The sequence below is a fragment of the Salvelinus alpinus genome, chromosome 20 (assembly GCF_045679555.1).
Source record: "Salvelinus alpinus chromosome 20, SLU_Salpinus.1, whole genome shotgun sequence".
In the NCBI taxonomy this organism is placed as follows: Eukaryota; Metazoa; Chordata; class Actinopteri; order Salmoniformes; family Salmonidae; genus Salvelinus; species Salvelinus alpinus.
This window is the reverse complement of record NC_092105.1, coordinates 50,699,560-50,722,019: the sequence shown is the minus strand read 5'-3', so window position 1 is coordinate 50,722,019 and position 22,460 is coordinate 50,699,560. Positions and strand designations below refer to the sequence as shown.

The 22,460-nt window shown below is 42.2% G+C and overlaps 1 protein-coding gene across 2 annotated transcripts in view; it reads right to left on the bottom strand.

Moving 5' to 3' along the window:
- LOC139547052 (glypican-4-like) overlaps window positions 1–21,333 on the bottom strand; it is an 88,970-nt gene extending 67,637 nt beyond the window's left edge. For both annotated transcript variants that reach the window (XM_071356106.1, XM_071356108.1), the window contains exon 1: window positions 20,510–21,333. In XM_071356106.1, the coding sequence (XP_071212207.1) occupies window positions 20,510–20,666 (157 nt within the window). In that variant the 5' untranslated portion in view covers window positions 20,667–21,333. The remainder of the gene's footprint in view (window positions 1–20,509) is intronic.
- Window positions 21,334–22,460: the final 1,127 nt, after the last annotated feature.

Here is a 22,460-nt window from a genome sequence, read left to right as displayed (position 1 = left end):
CACCCTCTTCTCAATAGAGATCACTACTTTTGACCAGAGCCCTGTTGGCTCTATATAGAAAATAGTAGTAGCGAGACAGTGCAATCATACTTGGCCAATGTTAACAATGGTATTAATCATTGTAGTCTATGTACTCTTAGTAGTAGTAGTAGTAGTAGTAGTAGTAGTAGTAGAGATACTAATAGGAGCTCTGACTGCCGTAAGGCCCAGGGCCAACAAATACACACACAGATGGGCAAAGCAATCCCATCAGTTTAAAACAAAGGGTCAAAACCCTCAGCAGCTAGTCGAGCAACAAACATCCGTTGCATCCTTGGGCGACTGGGAGGACAACATTCTCACTGCGTCTCTCTTCCAGGTGTGTGCTCTTTATGAGCCGTTGAGTTCTGCCACCGTTGGATTCCACCTTTACGATCTGGGCGTGTGCTAAAGAATGTGTGGATGTGTGTGTGTGTGTACATAATCTCCCCAGATTTGCATGATTATCCCATGGGAAGATGGAGGATAAAAAAGAAAAAACGGGCACAAAAACACCTTCCTGACTCATCCCTCCACCCACCCTTCCTCCCACTTTCCACTGACTCACAGCCCACAGATGAGACATTAAAAGGGGAAAAACACTTTACTTGAGGAGCCTTACACAAACCCCATGTTGTACTGTCAATCAGAAGTAAATGAAAGGTTTAAAAATGTTACCACAAATAATACATTTCATCCTTGTCAGTAAAAGATGAAACTGGCCAGCTTGCCACTACCAGGGATAGGCAGCCCATGACAATATTTATAACAGACGTATAAACGCAGCTGGACAGAGGTCCACCAGATTTTGGGGCAGGAACAGGACAGGGCCCGGCCGCTGCGGCCGCCCGGCAAAGCCGCCCAGGCTGAATGAGGTCAGGTACAAGATCAGGTTACTGGGATCTAAAAGCAACAATGATTCTGATGTACCTGCTGGGCTTGGGGAAACTGGACACCAACCAGGGCGGTGGGAAGAAAATGACTCATAGCCAACCGTCAAAGAGAGTTTGGGAAAGACTAAACCTAAATGCAAATGGTTTATTGAGCTTTAGTCACGGCCGACCAACTCTGGAGAGGATGTGTCAATAAATCACTGCGACTATCAGATGGGTCAAGTTTTCCCAACAGTATAACACGTTTTCGGTCCCAAATGGCAGTCTCCAGTTCTCACAAAGCCTAGTTTTTCTTTCAGGGAGTACCACCATCCTCAAACCTACTGACCAAACCATTTGTAGATTTTCAAACCTTTATTTAAAAAGATTTGGAGGCTTTGATTAGCCTTTTTTCAAATTTAATTTCTAATTTTCTAAACGTTTTATATACCAAGATGATATTCTTGTATAGGGTTGCACATTTTGGAGAATATTCAGAGGTGAAACTTTCCATGGGAATTAACGGGAATATATGGGAATTAACGGAAATATATGCAAATTAATATTAATACCATTTAAATGTAGATGTTTTTTGCATTGGATATAAATAGCATAACATATGGAGACAGAAACATAAAACTTGAACCTTATCATAAGTTGACATAATTGCAATGATTAAATCCTTCCAATATAAAAAAAAAACTATTTAGTTACGAATTGAACTTTAATTAAATGAGTTGACTCTTCACATGGGATAATTTAAATGAACAACAAAAAGGGAATATTGAACAATCCCCAATGATCCATCGCATCTCCCTAAAATGTTTTCAACATACATCTGTAAAATGTTAGTCTAGAAATGAAAGCTTTGGTTTTCTTCCTCTCAGGCTTCCATGTCTTCTCCCTGGACAACCTCAATGTCCGCCTCTTGAACATCAGACTGAGGCCTCGTCTTCACGGTCACTTTCCAACCCTGTTGAGGATGGCTCGTTGTTAGGCTCAAAAAGCCCCCCAAAAATCTGGAAATTTACTGGAATGTTTCCTACCCTTTGCCACCCTATTCAAGTATAACGGAAAGTGCTTTAAATGTAATATATTACCCTAGGGAGGATAAAATCCTGTCAAACAAATTATGAGGCAAATCACTCTAAACAACAGCACTTTGTCCCCCTTTTTAAAGTCAACATCATTCATTAATAAAAAGCATGAGCTGGCACACACCCAGATAAAATGATTATGTGTAGAGGGACTGACTAAAGGCGAATAAATTGTAAGCTATAAAAATAGAGAGTTGCACACGACATATGCCAACACCCATTGATTTATTGGGCAAAACACCAACGTTTCGGCATCACTGTGCCTTCTTCAGGTTTAATTAAACTGTTCTATTAAACCAAATCTAAAAAAAAGTGCTGAGGCAAATGACAGCTCGCCACGCGTTTGCCTGCTGTGCTGATCGCTGTGGATAGACGGCAATCGCCACACAATGCTACAAATTAAGAAACGTACACATAGATCCTACAGTATATTCAGACCTTCACTATTTCCACATTCTGTTAGTGTGCTCGAAATGTTTAAGTTTGTGTTTTTCTAATAACCAATTCCTGTGTTAATGCATGTGACTGACTGAACAAATCCTCACTATAAGCATCTGCAATTTGGCAGTACGCCCAGAACCTTGTTTTGAGAAAGGGAAATGTCAGATAAGAGAGAAGAAGCCTCGGGAGGTATTGGTCTGTCACATGCATGACCCAGTATTGGTCTTGCAAACGTTAATGACGAATTAATTATGAATGATGAATAAGCTAAATCATGCAAAAATAACTTGTCTGTATATAAGAGAACTAACTGGACTGTCCGGGGTGGAGCTCCTGATCAACATGTGTACTTGGTGCATTGAGTTGGTTGGAACCTCTTGAGCATGCTGATGATAAACAAATTATTAATTTAAGATTGACTTAATGTCCCTGTGTAAGAATTCCCATGACATTACAGCCTTGTAAAAAATTTAACTATTTTTTAAATGTATTAGCTCATCGATAACCTATAACGACAAAGCAAAAACTTTTTTTTAGAATTGTTAGCAAATGTATATAAAAAATAAAAAAAACTTTACTCAGACCCTTTACTCAGTACCCTGTTGAAGCACCTTTTGCAACCTCGAGTCTTCTTGAGTATGACGATACAAGCTTGGCACACCTGTATTTGGGGAGTTTCTCCCATTCTTCTCTGCAGATCCTCTCAAGCTCTGCCAGGTTGGATGGAGAGCGTCGCTGAAAAGCTGATTTCAGGTCTCTCCAGAGATATTCCATCGGGTTCAAGTCCGGGCTCTGCTGGGCCACTCAAGGATATTCAGAAACTTGCCCCGAAGCCACTACTGTGTTGTCTTGGCTGTGTGCTTAGGGTCATTGTCCTGTTGGAAGGTGAACCTTCACCCAAGTCTGAGGTCCTGAGCACTCTGGAGCAGGTTTTCATCAAGGAGCTCTCTGTACTTTGCTCCGTTCATCTTTCCCTCGATTCTGACTAGTCTCCCAGTCCCTGAAAAACATCCCCACAGCATGATGCTGCCACCACGCTTCACCTTAGGGATGGTGCCAGGTTTCCGCCAGACGTGACACTTGGCATTCAGGCCAAATAGTTCAATATTGGTTTCATCAGACCAGAGATCCTTGTTTCTCAGGGTCACCTCCCTGAACAAGGCACTTCTCCCCCGATTGCTCAGTTTGGCCAAGCGGCCAGCTCTATGAAGAGTCTTGGTGGTTCCAAATAGATGTCAACCGATTATGATTTTTTAACACCGATACCGATTGTTGGAAGACCAAAAAAATCCGATACTGATTATTATTATTATATATATACACTGCTCAAAAAAATAAAGGGAACACTAAAATAACACATCCTAGATCTGAATGAATGAAATATTCTTATTAAATACTTTTACTTTTTACATAGTTGAATGTGCTGACAACAAAATCACACAAAAATGATCAATGGAAATCAAATTTATCAACCCATGGCGGTCTGGATTTGGAGTCACACTCAAAATTAAAGTGGAAAACCACTTTACAGGCTGATCCAACTTTGATGTAATGTCCTTAAAACAAGTCAAAATGAGGCTCAGTAGTGTGTGTGGCCTCCACGTGCCTGTATGACCTCCCTACAACGCCTGGGCATGCAACTCCTGGACAGTCTGTGGTGCAACGTGGCGTTGGTGGATGGAGCGAGACATGATGTCCCAGATGTGCTCAATTGGATTCAGGTCTGGGGAACGGGCGGGCCAGTCCATAGCATCAATGCCTTCCTCTTGCAGAAACTGCTGACACACTCCAGCCACATCAGGTCTAGCATCGTCTTGCATTAGGAGGAACCCAGGGCCAACCGCACCAGCATATGGTCTCACAAGGGGTCTGAGGATCTCATCTCGGTACCTAATGGCAGTCAGGCTACCTCTGGCGAGCACATGGAGGGCTGTGCGGCCCCCAAAGAAATGCCACCCCACACCATGACTGACCCACCGCCTAACCGGTCATGCTGGAGGATGTTGCAGGCAGCAGAACGTTCTCCACGGCGTCTCCAGACTCTGTCACGTCTGTCACATGTGCTCAGTGTGAACCTGCTTTCATCTGTGAAGAGCACAGGGCGCCAGTGGCGAATTTGCCAATCTTGGTGTTCTCTGGCAAATGCCAAACGTCCTGCACGGTGTTGGGCTGTAAGCACAACCCCCACCTGTGGACGTCGGGCCCTCATACCACCCTCATGGAGTCTGTTTCTGACCGTTTGAGCAGACACATGCACATTTGTGGCCTGCTGGAGGTCATTTTGCAGGGCTCTGGCAGTGCTCCTCCTGCTCCTCCTTGCACAAAGGCGGAGGTAGCGGTCCTGCTGCTGGGTTGTTGCCCTCCGACGGCCTCCTCCACGTCTCCTGATGTACTGGCCTGTCTCCTGGTAGCGCCTCCATGCTCTGGACACTACGCTGACAGACACAGCAAACCTTCTTGCCACAGCTCGCATTGATGTGCCATCCTGGATGAGCTGCACTACCTGAGCCACTTGTGTGGGTTGTAGACTCCGTCTCATGCTACCACTAGAGTGAAAGCACCGCCAGCATTCAAAAGTGACCAAAACATCAGCCAGGAAGCATAGGAACTGAGAAGTGGTCTGTGGTCACCACCTGCAGAACCACTCCTTTATTGGGGGTGTCTTGCTAATTGCCTATAATTTCCACCTGTTGTCTATTCCATTTGCACAACAGCATGTGAAATTTATTGTCAATCAGTGTTCCTTCCTAAGTGAACAGTTTGATTTCACAGAAGTGTGATTGACTTGGAGTTACATTGTGTTGTTTAAGTGTTCCCTTTAATTTTTTTAGCAGTATATTATATATATATATATATTAAATGACAATTACAACAATACTGAATGAACACTTATTTGAACTTAATATAATACATAAATAAAATCAATTTAGTCTCAAATAAATAATGAAACATGTTCGATTTGGTTTAAATAACGCAAAAACAGTGTTGGAGAAGAAAGTAAAAGTGCAATATGTGCCATGTAAAAACGCTAACGTTTAAGTTCCTTGCTCAGAACATGAGAACATATGAAAGCTGGTGGTTCCTTCTAATATGGGTCTCCAATATTCCCAGTTAAGAAGTTTTAGGTTGTAGTTAAAGGAATTATAGGACTATTTCTCTCTATACCATTTGTATTTCATTTACCTTTGACTATTGGATGTTCTTATAAGCACTATAGTATTACCAGCCTAATCTCTGGAGTTGATTGGCTTGAAGTCATAAACAGCACTGTGCTTCAAGCATTGCGAAAAGCTCCTGGCAAACGCAGGAAAGTGCTGCTTACGAGCCTGCCGCTGCCTACAACCACTCAGTCAGACTGCTCTATCAAATCATAGACTTAATTATAATATAATTAACACACAGAAATACAAGCCTTAGGTCATTAATATGGTCAAATCCGGAAACTATAATTTCGAAAACAAGTGAAATACGGAACCGTTCCGTATTTTATCTAACAGGTGGCATCCATAGGTCTAAATAAACCTGTTACATTGCACAACCTTCAATGTTATGTCATAATTACGTAAAATTATGACAAATTAGTTCGCAATGAGCCAGGCGGCCCAAACTGTTGCATATACCCTGACTCTGCGTGCAATGAACGCAAGAGAAGTGACACAATTTCACCTGGTTAATATTGCCTGCTAACCTGGATTTCTTTTAGCTAAATATGCAGGTTTAAAAATATATACTTCTGTGTATTGATTTTAAGAAAGGCATTGATGTTTATGGTTAGGTACAGTTGTGCAACGATTGTGCTTTTTCGCAAATGCGCTTTTGTTAAATCATCCCCCGTTTGGCGAAGTTGGCTGTCTTTGTTAGGAAGAAATAGTCTTCACACAGTTCGCAACGAGCCAGGCAGCCCAAACTGCTGCATATACCCTGACTCTGCTTGCACAGAACGCAAGAGAAGTGACACAATTTCCCTAGTTAAAAGAAATTCATGTTAGCAGGCAATATTAACTAAATATGCAGGTTAAAAAATATATACTTCTGTATTGATTTTAAGAAAGGCATTGATGTTTATGGTTAGGTACACGTTGGAGCAACGACAGTCCTTTTTCGCGAATGCGCACTGCATCGATTATACGCAACGCAGGACACGCTAGATAAACTAGTAATATCATCAACCATGTGTAGTTAACTAGTGATTATGATCGATTGATTGATTGTTTTCTATAAGATAAGTTTAATGCTAGCTAGCAACTTACCTTGGCTACTTAATGCATTCGCGTAACAGGCAGGCTCCTCGTGGAGTGCAAAGGCAGGTGGTTAGAGCGTTGGACTAGTTAACCGTAAGGTTGCAAGATTGAATCCCCGAGCTGACAAGGTAAAAATCTGTCGTTCTGCCCCTGAACAAGGCAGTTAACCCACCGTTCCTAGGCCGTCATTGAAAATAAGAATGTGTTCTTAACTGACTTTCCTAGTTAAATAAAAATATGTAAAAAAAACAAAAATCGGCCAAATCGGTGTCCAAAAATACCGATTTCCGATTGTTATGAAAACTTGAAATCGGCCCTAATTAATCCGCCATTCCGATTAATCAGTCAACCTCTAGTCAGTACAGGTACATCAAAGCTGGGACCGAAGTTTACATACACTTAGGGTGGAGTCATTAAAACTTGTTTCTCAACCACTCCACACATTTCTTGTTAACAAACTACAGTTTTGGCAAGTCGGTTAGGACATCTACTTTGTGCATGACATTTTTCCAAAAATTGTTTACAGACAGATTATTTCACAGTATCACAATTCCAGTGGGTCAGAAATTTACATAGATTAAGTTGACTGTGCCTTTAAACAGCTTGGAAAATTCCAGAAAATGATGTCATGGCTTTAGAAGCTTCTTATATGCTAATTGATATAATTTGGGTACCTGCGGATGTATTTCAAGGCCTACCTTCAAACTCAGTGCCTCTTTGCTTGACATCATGGGAAAATCAAAAGAAATCAGCCAAGACCTCAGAAACAAAATTGTAGTCTGGTTCAACAAGTCTGGTTCATCCTTGGGAGCAATTTCCAAACGCCTGAAGGTACCACGTTCATCTGTACAAACAATAGTACGCAAGTATAAACACCATGGGACCACGCAGCCATCATACCGCTCAGGAAGGAGACTCGTTCTGTCTCCTACAGATGAACGTACTTTGGTGCGAAAAGTGCAAATCAATCCCAGAACAATAGCAAAGGACCTTGTGGAGATGCTGGAGGAAACAGGTACAAATGTATCTATATCCACAGTAAAACGAGTCCTATATCGACAAAACCTGAAAGGTCGCTCAGCAAGGAAGAAGCCACTGCTCCAAAACTGCAAAACCATAAAAAAGCCCGATTATGGTTTGATACTGCACATGGGGACAAAGATTGTACTTTTTTGAGAAATGTCCTCTGGTCTGATGAAACAAAAATAGAACTGTTTGGCCATAATGACCATCATTATGTTTGGAGGAAAAAGGGGGAGGCTTGCAAGCCGAAGAACACCATCCCAACCGTGAAGCATGGGGGTGGCAGCATCATGTTGTGGGGGTGCTTTGCTGCAGGAGGGACTAGTGCACTTCACAAAATAGATGGCATCATGGAGGAGGAATATGTGGATATATTGAAGCAACATCAAGACATCAATCAGGAAGTTAAAGATTGGTCGCAAATTAGTCTTCCAAATAGACATTGACCCCAAGCATACTTCCAAAGTTGTGGCAAAATGGCTTAAGGACAACAAAGACAAGGTATTGGAGTGGCCATCACAAAGCCAGGTCTGTCAGGAGGAATGGGACAAAATTCACCCAACTAGCCGACTCTTATCTGCTAAATGCCATCGCAATAACAAAACTTGCTATTTACCAAACCTTAAAGATACAGAGCCCACAGCCACCAGCAAAGATATTCAGAAAGGGACGGCTCCCACTCCTCTGCTAAGCCTCTTCAGCTCACTCACTGGCTCACTGACAGGCCAATGTGCTGAGGTCATAGTTGCTTTGAGCTTTAGTCATAATGCACCAGACTGATTATGAGTGGGATGTTCCTGCAGCAGAAAGGAGGAGGGAAAATAACCCCACCCTTCTCCCATTAGTCTTTGATCCTTGCCATTGTCCCATACCTGAGGCATGACATCAGGCCCAACCACCAGTGTAAACCAAAACAGATTTTTCACTTGAGAAGTAGAAATAGAAGAGAGAGAAACGCAGCGCATGGCCCGGATGGAATGAGGAGCTGTTGACATGGTAGATACCAATCTGGTCAGTGTTAACCGCTCTGTTTTCTGCCTCTTTTGAAAAGCTGGTCCCCTCCTGCCACCGTGCAGAAAAGCACTTGACATTTTTCTATGCCACTGATCGAGCGCCACTGCCAGTGATTTTATGCCCCCCCCACCCACACAAAAACAAGCACACACACATCTCTCTGTAGCAGACAGACAGGGTACTCCATATAGAAGGCCTAGGGCCTGAATGTTGCTGCTTGTGACAAAGTTCTCTGTATGAATTTGTCTCTATGAGGTGTCCCCGATTGTCTATAGGGTGGATGGTTTCCCCTCAGTAAGTTTCTATGACTGTTAGACAACAGCATTGTTCTTTGTAGAATAGAATGTCATGTGCTCAAAGTATGTTCTTCTTTAGAACAACCAATATTTTGGCCATATCGCCCAGCACTATCATAAAATAGTATTTTTCCAATGTTGGACAGTGTTTAAGGTTTTTGAATGATAAAAGTACTTAAATGTGCTTTCTGAGTAGAGCGTGACCCTACGGTGACGACACATAGACCCATTGAAATCACTTGGAATGTTTCTCCTTTCTGATTGTTTATTACTGTTCAATTCAACCTAAAATTATTTCCTGCATTTCCATCAATTTCTGTATTTCCTGCACTCATTTGAGATCATCTCCACACTGCTGCACAATATGGACAAAAAACAACGTGGGCTTATTTTTAACCAAATGTTGAAGTTGCGATTTGACTTGCGATTTAGATCAAAACACTTGGGTGAACTGTCGGAATCATGGAAATAGAAAGTCTATTATAAGTCTGTAGTTAGAATATGAATAATAATAGGCACTTTGAATACAGTGTTTGACATGACAATGAATGAAAATGCCAGGGAGGAGTTATTGTGACAGGGTAGGAACCAAAGTGATGGTCAATGTTTCCTAGGGACCCTATAATTTTTAGCTACATTAAATGTTTCTTCGCGTAGCCAACATAGTCATGCTTTACCTATTCCTCTTTGATTTAGAAGATACTGCTGTACAAACATGATGTTTTAGGCCGACACCAGCACTGGTATCAGGCTGTGTTAACTAGCCATGTTTGCTCTGACTCAGTACATTTATTTGCATGCCAGCCAGCTAACTAAATCAAATCAAATTTTATTGGTCACATACATATGGTTAGCAGATGTGTAGCGAGATGCTTGTGCTTCTAGTTCCGACAGTGCAGTAATATCTAACAAGTATCAAATTCACAACGACTACCTTATACGCACAAGTGTAAAGGAATGAACGACTGTGCACAGATAAATATATGAGTGAGTGATGGCCGAACGCCGAGTAAAGTCCAGGACCCAGTTGCACAGGGCGGGGTCGAGACCCAGGGTCTCGAGCTTAATGGCGAGTTTGGAGGGTACTACGGTGTTAATTGCTGAGCTGTAATCGATGAACAGCATTCTTACATAGGTATTCCTCTTGTCAAGATGGGATAGGGTAGTGTGCAGTGTGTTGCCGATTGTATCGTCTGTGGACCTATTGGGGCGGTAAGCAAATTGGAATTGTTCTAGGGTATCAGGTAGGGTGGAGGTGATATGATCCTTGGCTAGTCTCTCAAATCACTTCATGATGACGGAAGTGAGTGCTACCGGGCGATAGTAATTTAGTTCAGTTAGCTTTCTTGGAAACAGGAACAATGGTGGCCATCTTGAAGCATGTGGGCACAGCAGAATGGGATAGGGATTGATTTAATATGTCCGTAAACACAGCAGCCAGCTGGTCTGCACATGCTGTTAGGACGCAGCTAGGGATGCCGTCTGGGCCGGCAGCTTCGTGAGGGTTAACAAGGGTTAACGCGAGGGTTAACGTTTCCTGTTTTAGTTTCTGTCTATAGGCTGGGAGCAACAAAATTTGCCGAAGGGGGGCTGGGGAGGGATTTATATGCATCACAGAAGTTTGAGTAGCAATGGTCCAGAATGCTACCAGCTCATGTTGCACATTCGATATGCTGATAGAATTTAGGAAGCCTTGTTCTCAGATTAGCGGTGTTAAAATCCCCAGCTACAATAAATGCAGCATCAGGATATATATTTTCCAGTTTAGAACAACCAGTGAAGTTCTTTCAGGGCCGTCGGGGTATCTGCTTGGGGGGATACACACGGCTGTGACTATAAATCGAAGTGATTAGCATTAGTGGCTGACACAATTCAGCTAAAACTTGCTAAGAAAAGACAAACTAGCTGTTTGCGGATGTAGGAAACGCAAACCAATTGTGTTATTATAGAACACTTGTGGATTCATATTAAGAAGCAAATTGGAAACAACATTGTTGCATGTGCTGCATTGACCATGCAGACTGAACACAAGTGTCTTGTGGTCAAGCAAGAACAAATGCGCTCCTTGAGTGACAGGGGCGGGGCTAGGTCTGTGTGGAAAGCTGCATTGAGAGAGAGAGAGAGAGAGAGAGCGGAGATGGATGACTGAAGTAGCGGTGTAAACTATAAAAATGTACATCACACAAGGCATGTCACATTTATCCTCTACAGGATCGGTGGGACGTTGAGCTAACGTAGGCTAATCTGATTAGCATGATGTTGTAAGTAACAAGAACATTTCCCAGGACATGGACATATCTGTTATGGGCAGAACGCTTAAATTCTTGTTAATCTAACTGCACTGTCCAATTTACAGTAGCTATTACAATGAGAGAATGCCATGCTATGGTTTGAGGAGAGTGCACTGTTATAAACTTGAAAATGTATTAATAAACCAATTAGGCACATTTGGGCAGTCTTGACACAACATTTTGAAAGGAAATGGAATGGTTCATTGGATCAGTCTAAAACTTTGCACATACACTGCTGCCATCTAGTGGCCTGTGCTGGAATAATACATTATGGCCTTTCTCTTGCATTTCAAAGATGGTACAATTATTAATATTTTTTTAAACGCATGGTTTTTTCATTGTATTATCTTTTACCAGATCTAATGTGTTATATTCTCCAACATTCAATTCATATTTCCACAAACTTCAAAGTGTTTCCTTTCAAATGGTATCCTTCACTGCAGCCGAGGTGAGTAAAACATTTAAACGTGTTAACCCTCGCAAGGCTGCAGGCCCAGACGGCATTCCCAGCCGCGTCCTCAGAGCATGCGCAGACCAGCTGGCTGGTGTGTTTACGGACATATTCAATCAATCCTTATCCCAGTCTGCTGTTCCCACATGCTTCAAGAGGGCCACCATTGTTCCTGTTCCCAAGAAAGCTAAGGTAACTGAGCTAAACGACTACCGCCCCGTAGCACTCACTTCCGTCATCATGAAGTGCTTTGAGAGACTAGTCAAGGACCATATCACCTCCACCCTACCGGACACCCTAGACCCACTCCAATTTGCTTACCGACCCAATAGGTCCACAGACGACGCAATCGCAACCACACTGCACACTGCCCTAACCCATCTGGACAAGAGGAATACCCATGTGAGAATGCTGTTCATCGATTACAGCTCAGCATTTAACACCATAGTACCCTCCAAACTCGTCATCAAGCTCGAGACCCTGGGTCTCGACCCCGCCCTGTGCAACTGGGTCCTGGACTTTCTGACGGGCCGCCCCCAGGTGGTGAGGGTAGGTAACAACATCTCCACCCCGCTGATCCTCAACACTGGGGCCCCACAAGGGTGCGTTCTGAGCCCTCTCCTGTACTCCCTGTTCACCCACGACTGCGTGGCCATGCACGCCTCCAACTCAATCATCAAGTTTGCGGATGACACTACAGTGGTAGGCTTGATTACCAACAACGACGAGACGGCCTACAGGGAGGAGGTGAGGGCCCTCGGAGTGTGGTGTCAGGAAAATAACCTCACACTCAACGTCAACAAAACAAAGGAGATGATTGTGGACTTCAGGAAACAGCAGAGGGAGCACCCCCCTATCCACATCGACGGGTCAGTAGTGGAGAAGGTGGAAAGTTTTAAGTTCCTCGGTGTACACATCACGGACAAACTGAATTGGTCCACCCACACAGACAGCGTTGTGAAGAAGGCGCAGCAGCGCCTCTTCAACCTCAGGAGGCTGAAGAAATTCGGCTTGTCACCAAAAGCACTCACAAACTTCTACAGATGCACAATCGAGAGCATCCTGTCGGGCTGTATCACCGCCTGGTACGGCAACTGCTCCGCCCACAACCGTAAGGCTCTCCAGAGGGTAGTGAGGTCTGCAGAACGCATCACCAGGGGCAAACTACCTGCCCTCCAGGACACCTACACCACCCGATGTCACAGGAAGGCCATAAAGATCATCAAGGACAACAACCACCCAAGCCACTGCCTGTTCACCCCGCTATCATCCAGAAGGCGAGGTCAGTACAGGTGCATCAAAGCAGGGACCGAGAGACTGAAAAACAGCTTCTATCTCAAGGCCATCAGACTGTTAAACAGCCACCACTAACATTTAGCGGCCGCTGCCAACATACTGACTCAACTCCAGCCACTTTAAAAATGGGAATTGATGGAAATTATGTAAAAATGTACCACTAGCCACTTTAAACAATGCCACTTAATATAATGTTTACATACCCTACATTACCCATCTCATATGTATATACTGTACTCTATATCATCTACTGCATCTTGCCATCTTTATGTAATACATGTACCACTAGCCACTTTAAACTATGCCACTTTATGTTTACATACCCTACAGTACTCATCTCATATGTATATACCGTACTCTATACCATCTACTGCATCTGCCATGCCGTTCTGTACCACCACTCATTCATATATCTTTATGTACATATTCTTTATCCCTTTACACTTGTGTGTGTGTGTAAGGTAGTAGTTGTGGAATTGTTAGGTTAGATTACTGTTGGTTATTACTGCATTGTCGGAACTAGAAGCACAAGCATTTCGCTACACTCGCATTAACATCTGCTAACCATGTGTATGTGACTAATAAAATTTGATTTGATTTGATTTGAAGAATATGCAATATCCTTGCTTCAGGGCCTGAGCTACAGGCAGTTAGATATGGGTATGTCATTTTAGGCGAAAATTGAAAAAAGGGGGGCGGATCCTTTTAACCAAAAATTCAAATACCGTTACAGACGGTAAAGTAAAAAAACGGTCTGTGCATTAATACCACTATATAGTAAAATATGGTATACCGGTCCTAACAACAGATACCACAAACATCTAACACATACTTCAAAATTAGCCAATAGGTCACATTTACTATGTGAAGGCTGTAAAAGACAGACCTTGGGATCAAGAAACCATTTTAACAATGGATTTTGCTGTCAATATCTGTCAATGCTTGAGCATATTAAACAAGTTTTCTATTACAGTTTGATTACATGAAAACAACTATATCTAATCTTAGTCGGTGTGGATTCCGACTAAGCTGTCGGCTCTAATTTGCATGGTTACAAACATTTATCTCCATAACAAGGTGTTTGTGGTTGGGGGAAAGGCGATGTTAAGGGCTACATATGCAATAAGCAGTGAATTCTACCAATCGCTGATTTATGGCCATAATATCAGAGGAGACAACAGATAAATAAACACTGCTATTTCAGTGACACAGAGCCTTTTAGGAATGGCATGGAATGTAGTATAGGAAGAATTGAAGTGTACTTAAATACTAATAATACCCTTGCTGATTAATCGCTGGGAGGGAAGGGGTAGTTGAATTGGCAGCGATGAGACAATTTCATGCATACATACGTTAACTGTGTGTATACCATGTCCAACGTGATGATGCCTGGAACGATTCAGAAATCGACCGTTTTAAAGTGGGCCAAGGAGAATAGATGTTTTGACTCACTGCAAGGTGAAGTGCAGCAGAACTCTGAAAGCCCAGAATGGAGGGGAGCTCAATTAGATTTCACCTCTGAGCAATTTTCTCCCTAGGAACACAAAACATTTTTTTTCCTAAAAGGAAGGCAGGGGCTTTTGTGTTCCCCTCCACTTTTCAGAGCCCCAACCCTATTTGACTACAGTACACCTTATAACACTCCCTTGATAAATTATCTCTGCCTCTATCGACGACAGAGGTGTTTGTTGAAGTTGGCCCTGCATTGGGGCCAGGCGTATATATTGGGAGTCTTTTTGTGTGTGTGTGTGTGTGCGCGCAACACACAAACCTACACAACAAAACTCGCACACATTTGAAACTATCACAACAATTCACAGATATCCCACACAATACATGCAGACATGTTGGGGAACACGCAATTACGTTTTTCATGATAATGACAGACAACCAAAGGATAAGAGCCTGGAAAGCAATCAGGGCCTAAAATAAAGACCTGACAGCTTCCAAATGCGGGTCGATTTTGGCATTGGCGGGTAAGATGTTTATTTCACCAGCCACATTGGCGGGTGGTCAGGGCTCCACAGTGTGAGCATTTCACTTGCATTTGTGAATAAAAAAAAGAGTAAAGTATGATCACATTCATAGTCAAATGCTGCAGTAGCAGTTTATTTCTGATTTTTTTTTTCATAGCTGGTAAGTTAATCGCACAAAGCCAAAGAACTATGAATCCTAGCCTATCCCACCTCGCGCTGCAACACTGCCTGTTTGGGGGTTGTACGCATGTGAAGCGCAGAGTGAAACATTCATTTTTAGAAGTGCTGCGCACAGAGAAACGTTTTTTCCATGCTTCAAGATTGTTTTGATCACGTGGACTGGGATATGTTCCTGTAGCTTCCGAGAATAACATTGACGTGTACACTGAAACGGTTACTGAGTTTATCAAGAAGTGTACAGGAGATGTTGTACCCACTGTGGCTATTAAAACCAAGCCTAACCAAAAACCGTGGATAGATGGCAGCATTCGCGCAAAACTGAAAGTGTGAACCACCGCAATTAACCCTGGCAAGGTGACTGGAAATATGGCAGAACACAAACAGAGTAGTCATTCCCTCCGCAAGGCAATCAAACAAGCAAAACATCAGTAGACAAAGTGGAGTCGCAATTCAACGGCTCAGACACGAGACGTATGTGTCAGGGTCTACAGACAATCACGGACTACAAATGGAGAACCAGCCACGTCGCAGACACCAACTTCTTGCTTCTAGACAAGCTAAACAAGTTATTTGCTCGCTTTGAGGATAACACAGTCCAACCGACGCAGCCCGCTACCAAGGACTGTGGGCTCTCCTTCTCTGTGGCCGAAATGAGCAAGACATTTAAACGTATTAACCCTTGCAAGACTTCCGGCCCAGACGGCATCCCTAACCGCGTCCTCAGAGCATGCGCTGATCAGCTGACTGGTGTGTTTACAGACATATTCAATCTCTCCCTATCCCAGTCTGCTGTCCCCACATGCTTCAAGATGGCCACCATTGTTCCTGTACACAAGAATGCAAAGGCAACTGAAATAAATGACTATCGCCTCGAAGCACTCACTTCTGTCTTCATGAAGTGCATTGAGAGACTAGTCAAGGATCATATCACCTCGACCTTACCTGTCACCCTTGACCCACTTCAATTTGCTTACCGCCCCAATAGGTCCACAGATGATGCAATCACCATCACACTGCACACTGCCCTATCCCATCTGGACAAGAGGAATACCTATGTAAGAATGCTGTTCATTGACTACAGCTCAGCATTCAACACCATAGTACCCTCCAAGCTCATCATTAAGCTCGAGGCCCTGGGTCTGAACCCTGCCCTGTGCAATTGGGTCCTGGACTTCCTGACGATCCGCCCCCACGTGGACAAGGTGGAAAGTTTTAAGTTCCTCAGCATACATATCACTGACAAACTGAAATAGTCTACCCACACAGACAGTGTGGTGAAGAAGGTGCAACAGCGCCTCTTCAACCTTAGGAGAATTACATTTGGCTTGTCACCTAAAACCCTCACAAACTTTTACAGATGCACAATTGAGAGCATCCTGTCAGGCTGTATCACTGCCTGGTACTGCAACTGCACCGCCCACAACCGCAGGGCTCTCCAGAGGGTGGTGGGGTCTGCACAAGGCAGGACACCTACAACACCCAATGTCACAAGAAGGCCAGAAAGATCATCAAGGATAACAACCACCCGAACCACTGCCTGTTCACCCCGCTACCATCCAGAAGGCGAGGTCAGTACAGGTGCATAAAAGCTGTGACAAAGAGACTGAAAAACAGCTTCTATCTCAAAGACATCAGACTGTTAAATGTCCATCACTAGCACAGAGATGCTTCTGCCTATATACAGACTTGAAATCATTGGCCACTTTAATAAATAGAACAATGCAGGTAGCCTAGTGGTTAGAGCATTGGACTTGTAACCAAAAGGTTGCAAGATCGAATCCCAGAGCTGACAAGGTAAAAATATGTTGTTCTGCCCCTGAACAGTGGTGTTGAAACAGTTAACCCACTGTTCCTAGGCTGTCATTGAAAATAGGAACTTGTTCTTAACTGACTTGCCAAGTGAAATAAAAGGTAAAAAAAAAAAAAAAAGTTACTTCAATAATAATAATATCTTACATTACTCATCTTGAATATTGATTGAATATTGAATACATATCTACCGTATTTTAGTCTATGCTGCTCTGACATTGCTCATCCATATATTGATATATTCTTAATTCCATTCCTTTACTTAGATTTGTGTGTATTAGGCATTTGTTGTGAAGTTGTTCGATTACTTGTTAGATACTTAGTTATTATTAGTTATTATTAGTTATTGCTGCACTGTCGGAACTAGAAGCACAAGCATTTCGCTACACCTGCAATTACATCTGATAAACAAATGCATGTGACCAATTTGATTTGGTCTAATTTACTTGAAACAAAAGTCTCCTGAAGTGAGACTTTGTCCTTGTGTTTCTTGGCTATTTACATTGTTTTGTTCACAAGCTAGGTTATTTTCCAATGTTTGAGTCTCAACTGCTAGGGAAGAGAAGACAACACTGCTACTAGTCAGACTAACATGCTGACCACACCACCCGCATTGCGTGCGCAAGCTTTGCAAAATAAATTGACACATACTATTCCAACATTTCATCCAAACTGCTCGCGAGCATCTGCGTAGCCAGGCGCTAAAATTGATCTTGGTTCTATTTTTGATGCATGACGTGCTGCAAGTCCCGCCTCTCCCATCTCTTTTGATTTTAGGAGTATATACCCACATGGGTGATTGAAAGATGAACTGAGGTCCACACTCCAATTGGTGGTAGTAATGCACCTTAAAATTGGTTCACAGAAGAAGAAGACTGGAGGAGAGAACTCATCATTCTCTACTCATTTTCGGAGTAGAGAACACATGATTGTGTGTGACTCAAAATGGGTCAAAATTCTACAAAGATCCAGAAAAAGGACATTGTGCATTTCAGGTAAAATAACAACCCAATGTTTATATCACAGGACAAATTAGCTAGCAACAGCAAGCTAGCTAGCTAAATGTCCATGAATGTTTCATGTGTTTCGACCTGTCCCCAAACTAATATAGTTGGTTCAGAGTTCGTTTTGATATATCAACCTGCGTGTCCTGATCACGTCTGGATGGACAAAATCTACATGCATGCGATGGGTCATTACCATAGCAGCACCCACCCGTAGCACACGCTCCAGCAGGTATATTTCACTGGTCACCCCCAAAGCCAATTCCTACTTTGAAGCTGGAGACCCAAATCTCCCTCACTAACTTTAAGCACCAGCTGTCAGAGCAGCTCACAGATCACTGCACCTGTACATAGCCATCTGTAAATAGCCCATCCAACTACCTCATCCCCATACTGTTAATTATTTTTTTGCTCCATTGCACCCCGGTATCTCTACATGCACATTCATCTCCTGCACATCTATCACTCCAGTGTTTAATTGCTAAATTGTAAATATAATGCCACTATGGCCTATTTATTGCCTTACCTCCCTTATCTTACCTCTTCTGCACACACTATATATACTTTTTTTCTCTATTGTGTTATTGACTGTATGTTTGTTTATTCCATGTGTAACTCTGTTGTTGTTTGTGTCGCACTGCTTTGGAACTTGTTCCCAACTGGCCTACCTGGTTAAATAAAGGTGAATTAAAAAAAATAAAAAAACATTAAAGGGGCAGATGAAATGTTTCTCTCATCTGTGATATTTTGGTTAAAAAAAAATAGGTCACAAAGAATGTATGAAATTAAACAATATACCACATAACTTCTTACTAGCAATACATTTATTGTTTTATAAAAACCACAAAGCACGCTCATCTGTTTTTTTTGTGTTATGTTGGAGTAATTTCAGCGTCAAAAAATGATTTGGCTGGTAAAAAATCTGAATGGCTGGTAGATTTGTAAAATCTACCTGCCACAGTGGCTGGATGAGAGAATCCTACTAATAGGTGATGCAAAGAACCAACATGCTGATGACCATGTTTGTTAAAAGTGAAGATATGGATAATATGACATCATGACCTATAGAAAAGGAGACCAAAACCACATTCAACATGTTATCCATGCAGCACTAAATCTAATATGGCCTAAAAGTTCCAACATGTTGGCAAAACCTGACATTGACCAAAAACTGAAATGGGGAAGGATGAGAGGAGGGTGGGATTTAACGTATGTGGGGCTCAAGGAAGAATTTCTTAGCCATATTATGTTCTTCTTTAGCTTTGAGAAATGTTATTATTTCTTTGAGAAAGATGCATAAATAATAAGATGTTATACTATTTAAAAATATGTATATTTTTTGTTTCCCCAAAAATATAGTCTTAAAAGTACCTGTGTCTTACAAACAAATAAAAACATCTAACAGACTATTACACCAATAGAGACTGTGTGGCATGCTCTAAATTGACTTCTAATGTCAAATACATATCCACGTTTTCCTCCACACCACCGCAGGTAATAAGGGCCGCAAAGACACCACTTCGGAAGACGGGGTATACAATACTGGACTGCAGAGCTTGTATATTGTTTTAGTTCCTGTAGTTGTAAATCAGAAGAAAAATCATAAATGAAGGAGGCAAGTATTTGCTGTTTAATTTTGCTGTGGAATATAGTAAAAACAAAAGAAATACTGCGTTTAGATGGTATGATGTAGCGGTAAACCAGATGTTATTGTTGTCAATTAGAGAAATAAGGTAAATGCCATTGAGGCTGGCGGTGAATTTTGTCAGCCGCCACCGTACACATACGCCATAGCGTTGTTTTCTAACGGATGTCTATCTGCACTGTTTGTTTACTAAAATCACCATAGCAACGCATACCGTCTTGCTTTTGCAGTCAGTGTTTCTTGCGTTTTTTTGCGTCCCTCGTCTAAATGCAGCATAAGGCAACAACAGCCATGCAAGTTTAGCCCAGGGGTGTCAAACTCATTTGCTCCGGAGGCCGTATTCAGTCTCGCTCTTATTTCGGTGAATATCAAGAAACTGTCCAGTCGTCCCCGTAATACCTTTTTTACTCAAACCACCGATTTTTTAATTAAAGGAGGTTAGGGGGGTGAGTTTAGTTATTTTTTAGCCAATTAGGCTATTCATTAATGATTGTCATATGAATACTAGGACCACTTTTTGTTAATTTCAAATCACCCAACTTCGGTAGAAGATTGTAGAACGATAGGCTTAGGCTATGTAAACTGCCTATCAAATTATTTTCAGATGGGGTGTTACTTTAAACTCACAAACGTTACATTGTTACATAATAACGTTACAAGTGAACTTGATTGTAACATTTTAGCTTTAAAATGTGACAATTCGCGCGTAAATGATCTTCATGGAAAAAACGTAACACAGACAATCACACCCAAATGAATGAACAAACACACTTAACAGTAGCATTATATGGTTCTGGCCTAAATGAAACAGAAAACGTTGAAATTACTCATGAACAAGATTTAAGGCAAACTTACCTTGTACCCCTTTGTTGGGAACGTCATTGACGTTGAAGCCTTTGGAACTGTATGCAGCCCTAACTTCATTGCAGCTTTTCGAATTGGGCTCAGCCTTCGTCGAAACAAAAAGCAGGGCCAATGTGTAAACCGTAGAGAACACTAACATCGTGTTCATTGATTCGGTTAAATAAAAAAATGTTATGGGCACACAAAACACGAGAAAAGCGTTCAGCTGTATTAGGTTACTAGGACAGTTTCAAATCGCACGTTGGGATTTCTTCATGGAGACCCGGATTTCCTTGCACTTCGCTGGCTACTAGCTAAAGCTCTAAAAGTTACCAAATTGGTTGACTAGTTAACCGGATTCTACATTCACCAACGTGCTTGGGCCACCTTAAAACTATACATATATGGGAAACATGAAGGCAATGTTGTAAAAAAAAAAAGTACCGTTTAGTCTTCAAAATGTTTTTCGAGTTCCAGACTCTCCCATATAATCAGAAAGCAGGTACAAAACATTGGTTTCAAACTTATTACAATTTTCCTAAATTAGGCAACCAAACGAAAACATCCAAACTTGTTTTTACAATTTGTCTGTAAAGTTGCATCCACCTCGATTTCGGTTCCAACGAAGGACAATGATGCGGGGAAAGTAAAAAAAAAAAAAAAAAAAAGTTTTTATAAAAATAAGTTGACCAAAAATGTTTGCAATCTTCAGCGAGCTACAGTTCCTTTACAGACATGACACTAGACTGTATTATACGCTAGGCGTGCTAAAGTCCTGAGGCTAAGCGCATAGCAAAGTCCCAGTGGATAGCTAGAATTGCGAGTTCCGGACAAAGACTTGGCAACACAAAATGCCCGGGGTGGAGCCTGGACCGGACCTTACGCTTCGATCACACCGATAGAGTTTTGCATTTGTAACACCAGAAATACACAGCTTTGCGTTGCAGAGACAGTGGGGCGTTGTGTTTGGTGCATAGGTATGCGTCAAACTGTATGCATAGACGGCTTGACAGAAATGGTAGCAGAAGGTGAATGTTTAACTTTTTTTGCACACATATCCAGATGATGCTGCATACTATTTGCTCATCGATATTGGTGTGATCAAGGCGTATTGCTACCATTTCCAGATGATGCTGCATACTATTTTGAGCTATACACTATTGGTGTGATCAAGGCATGTCACTACCCTCTGCCACCATTTCCTTCAAGCCTTTTACACATACAACTTGATACATAAGTTCGATAAATCCAACATATGCGCCTCTGCAACGCAATGCTGCAAGGCAAATGCAGCGTTTAAATGTACTTCTGGTGTACCAAAATGCAATACCCTGTTGGTGTAATTGAGACAGCATCGTTGCATTTTGGTACACCAGAAGTACATTCATTTCCAACTGCTGAACAAAAATATAAACGCAACATGCAACAATTTCAAAGGTTTTACTGAGTTACAGTTCATAGAAGGAAATGAGTCATTAGACCCTAATCTATGGATTTCACATGTCTGGGCAGGGGCGCAGCCATTGGTGAGCCTGGGAGGGAGCTATGCCCAGCCAATTAGAATATGGTTTTCCCCACAAAAGGGCTTTATTACAGACAGAAATACTCCTCAGACAATCCCGCAGGTGAAGAAGCCGGATGTGGAGGTCCTGGGCTGGTGTGGTTACACATGGTCTGCGGTTGTGAGGCCGGTTGGACGTACTGCCAAATTCTCTAAAACGATGTTGGAGACGGCTTATGGTAGAGAAATTAACATTAAATTCACTGGCAACAGCTCTGGTGGACATTTCTGCAGTCAACATTCCAACTGCATGCTCCTTAAAAACTTGAGACATCTGTGGCATGTGTTGTGTGACAAAACTGCACATTTTAAAGTGGCCTTTTATTGTCCCCAGCACAAGGTGCACCTGTGTAAGGATCATGCTGTTTAATCAGCTTCTTGATATGCCACACTAGTCAGGTG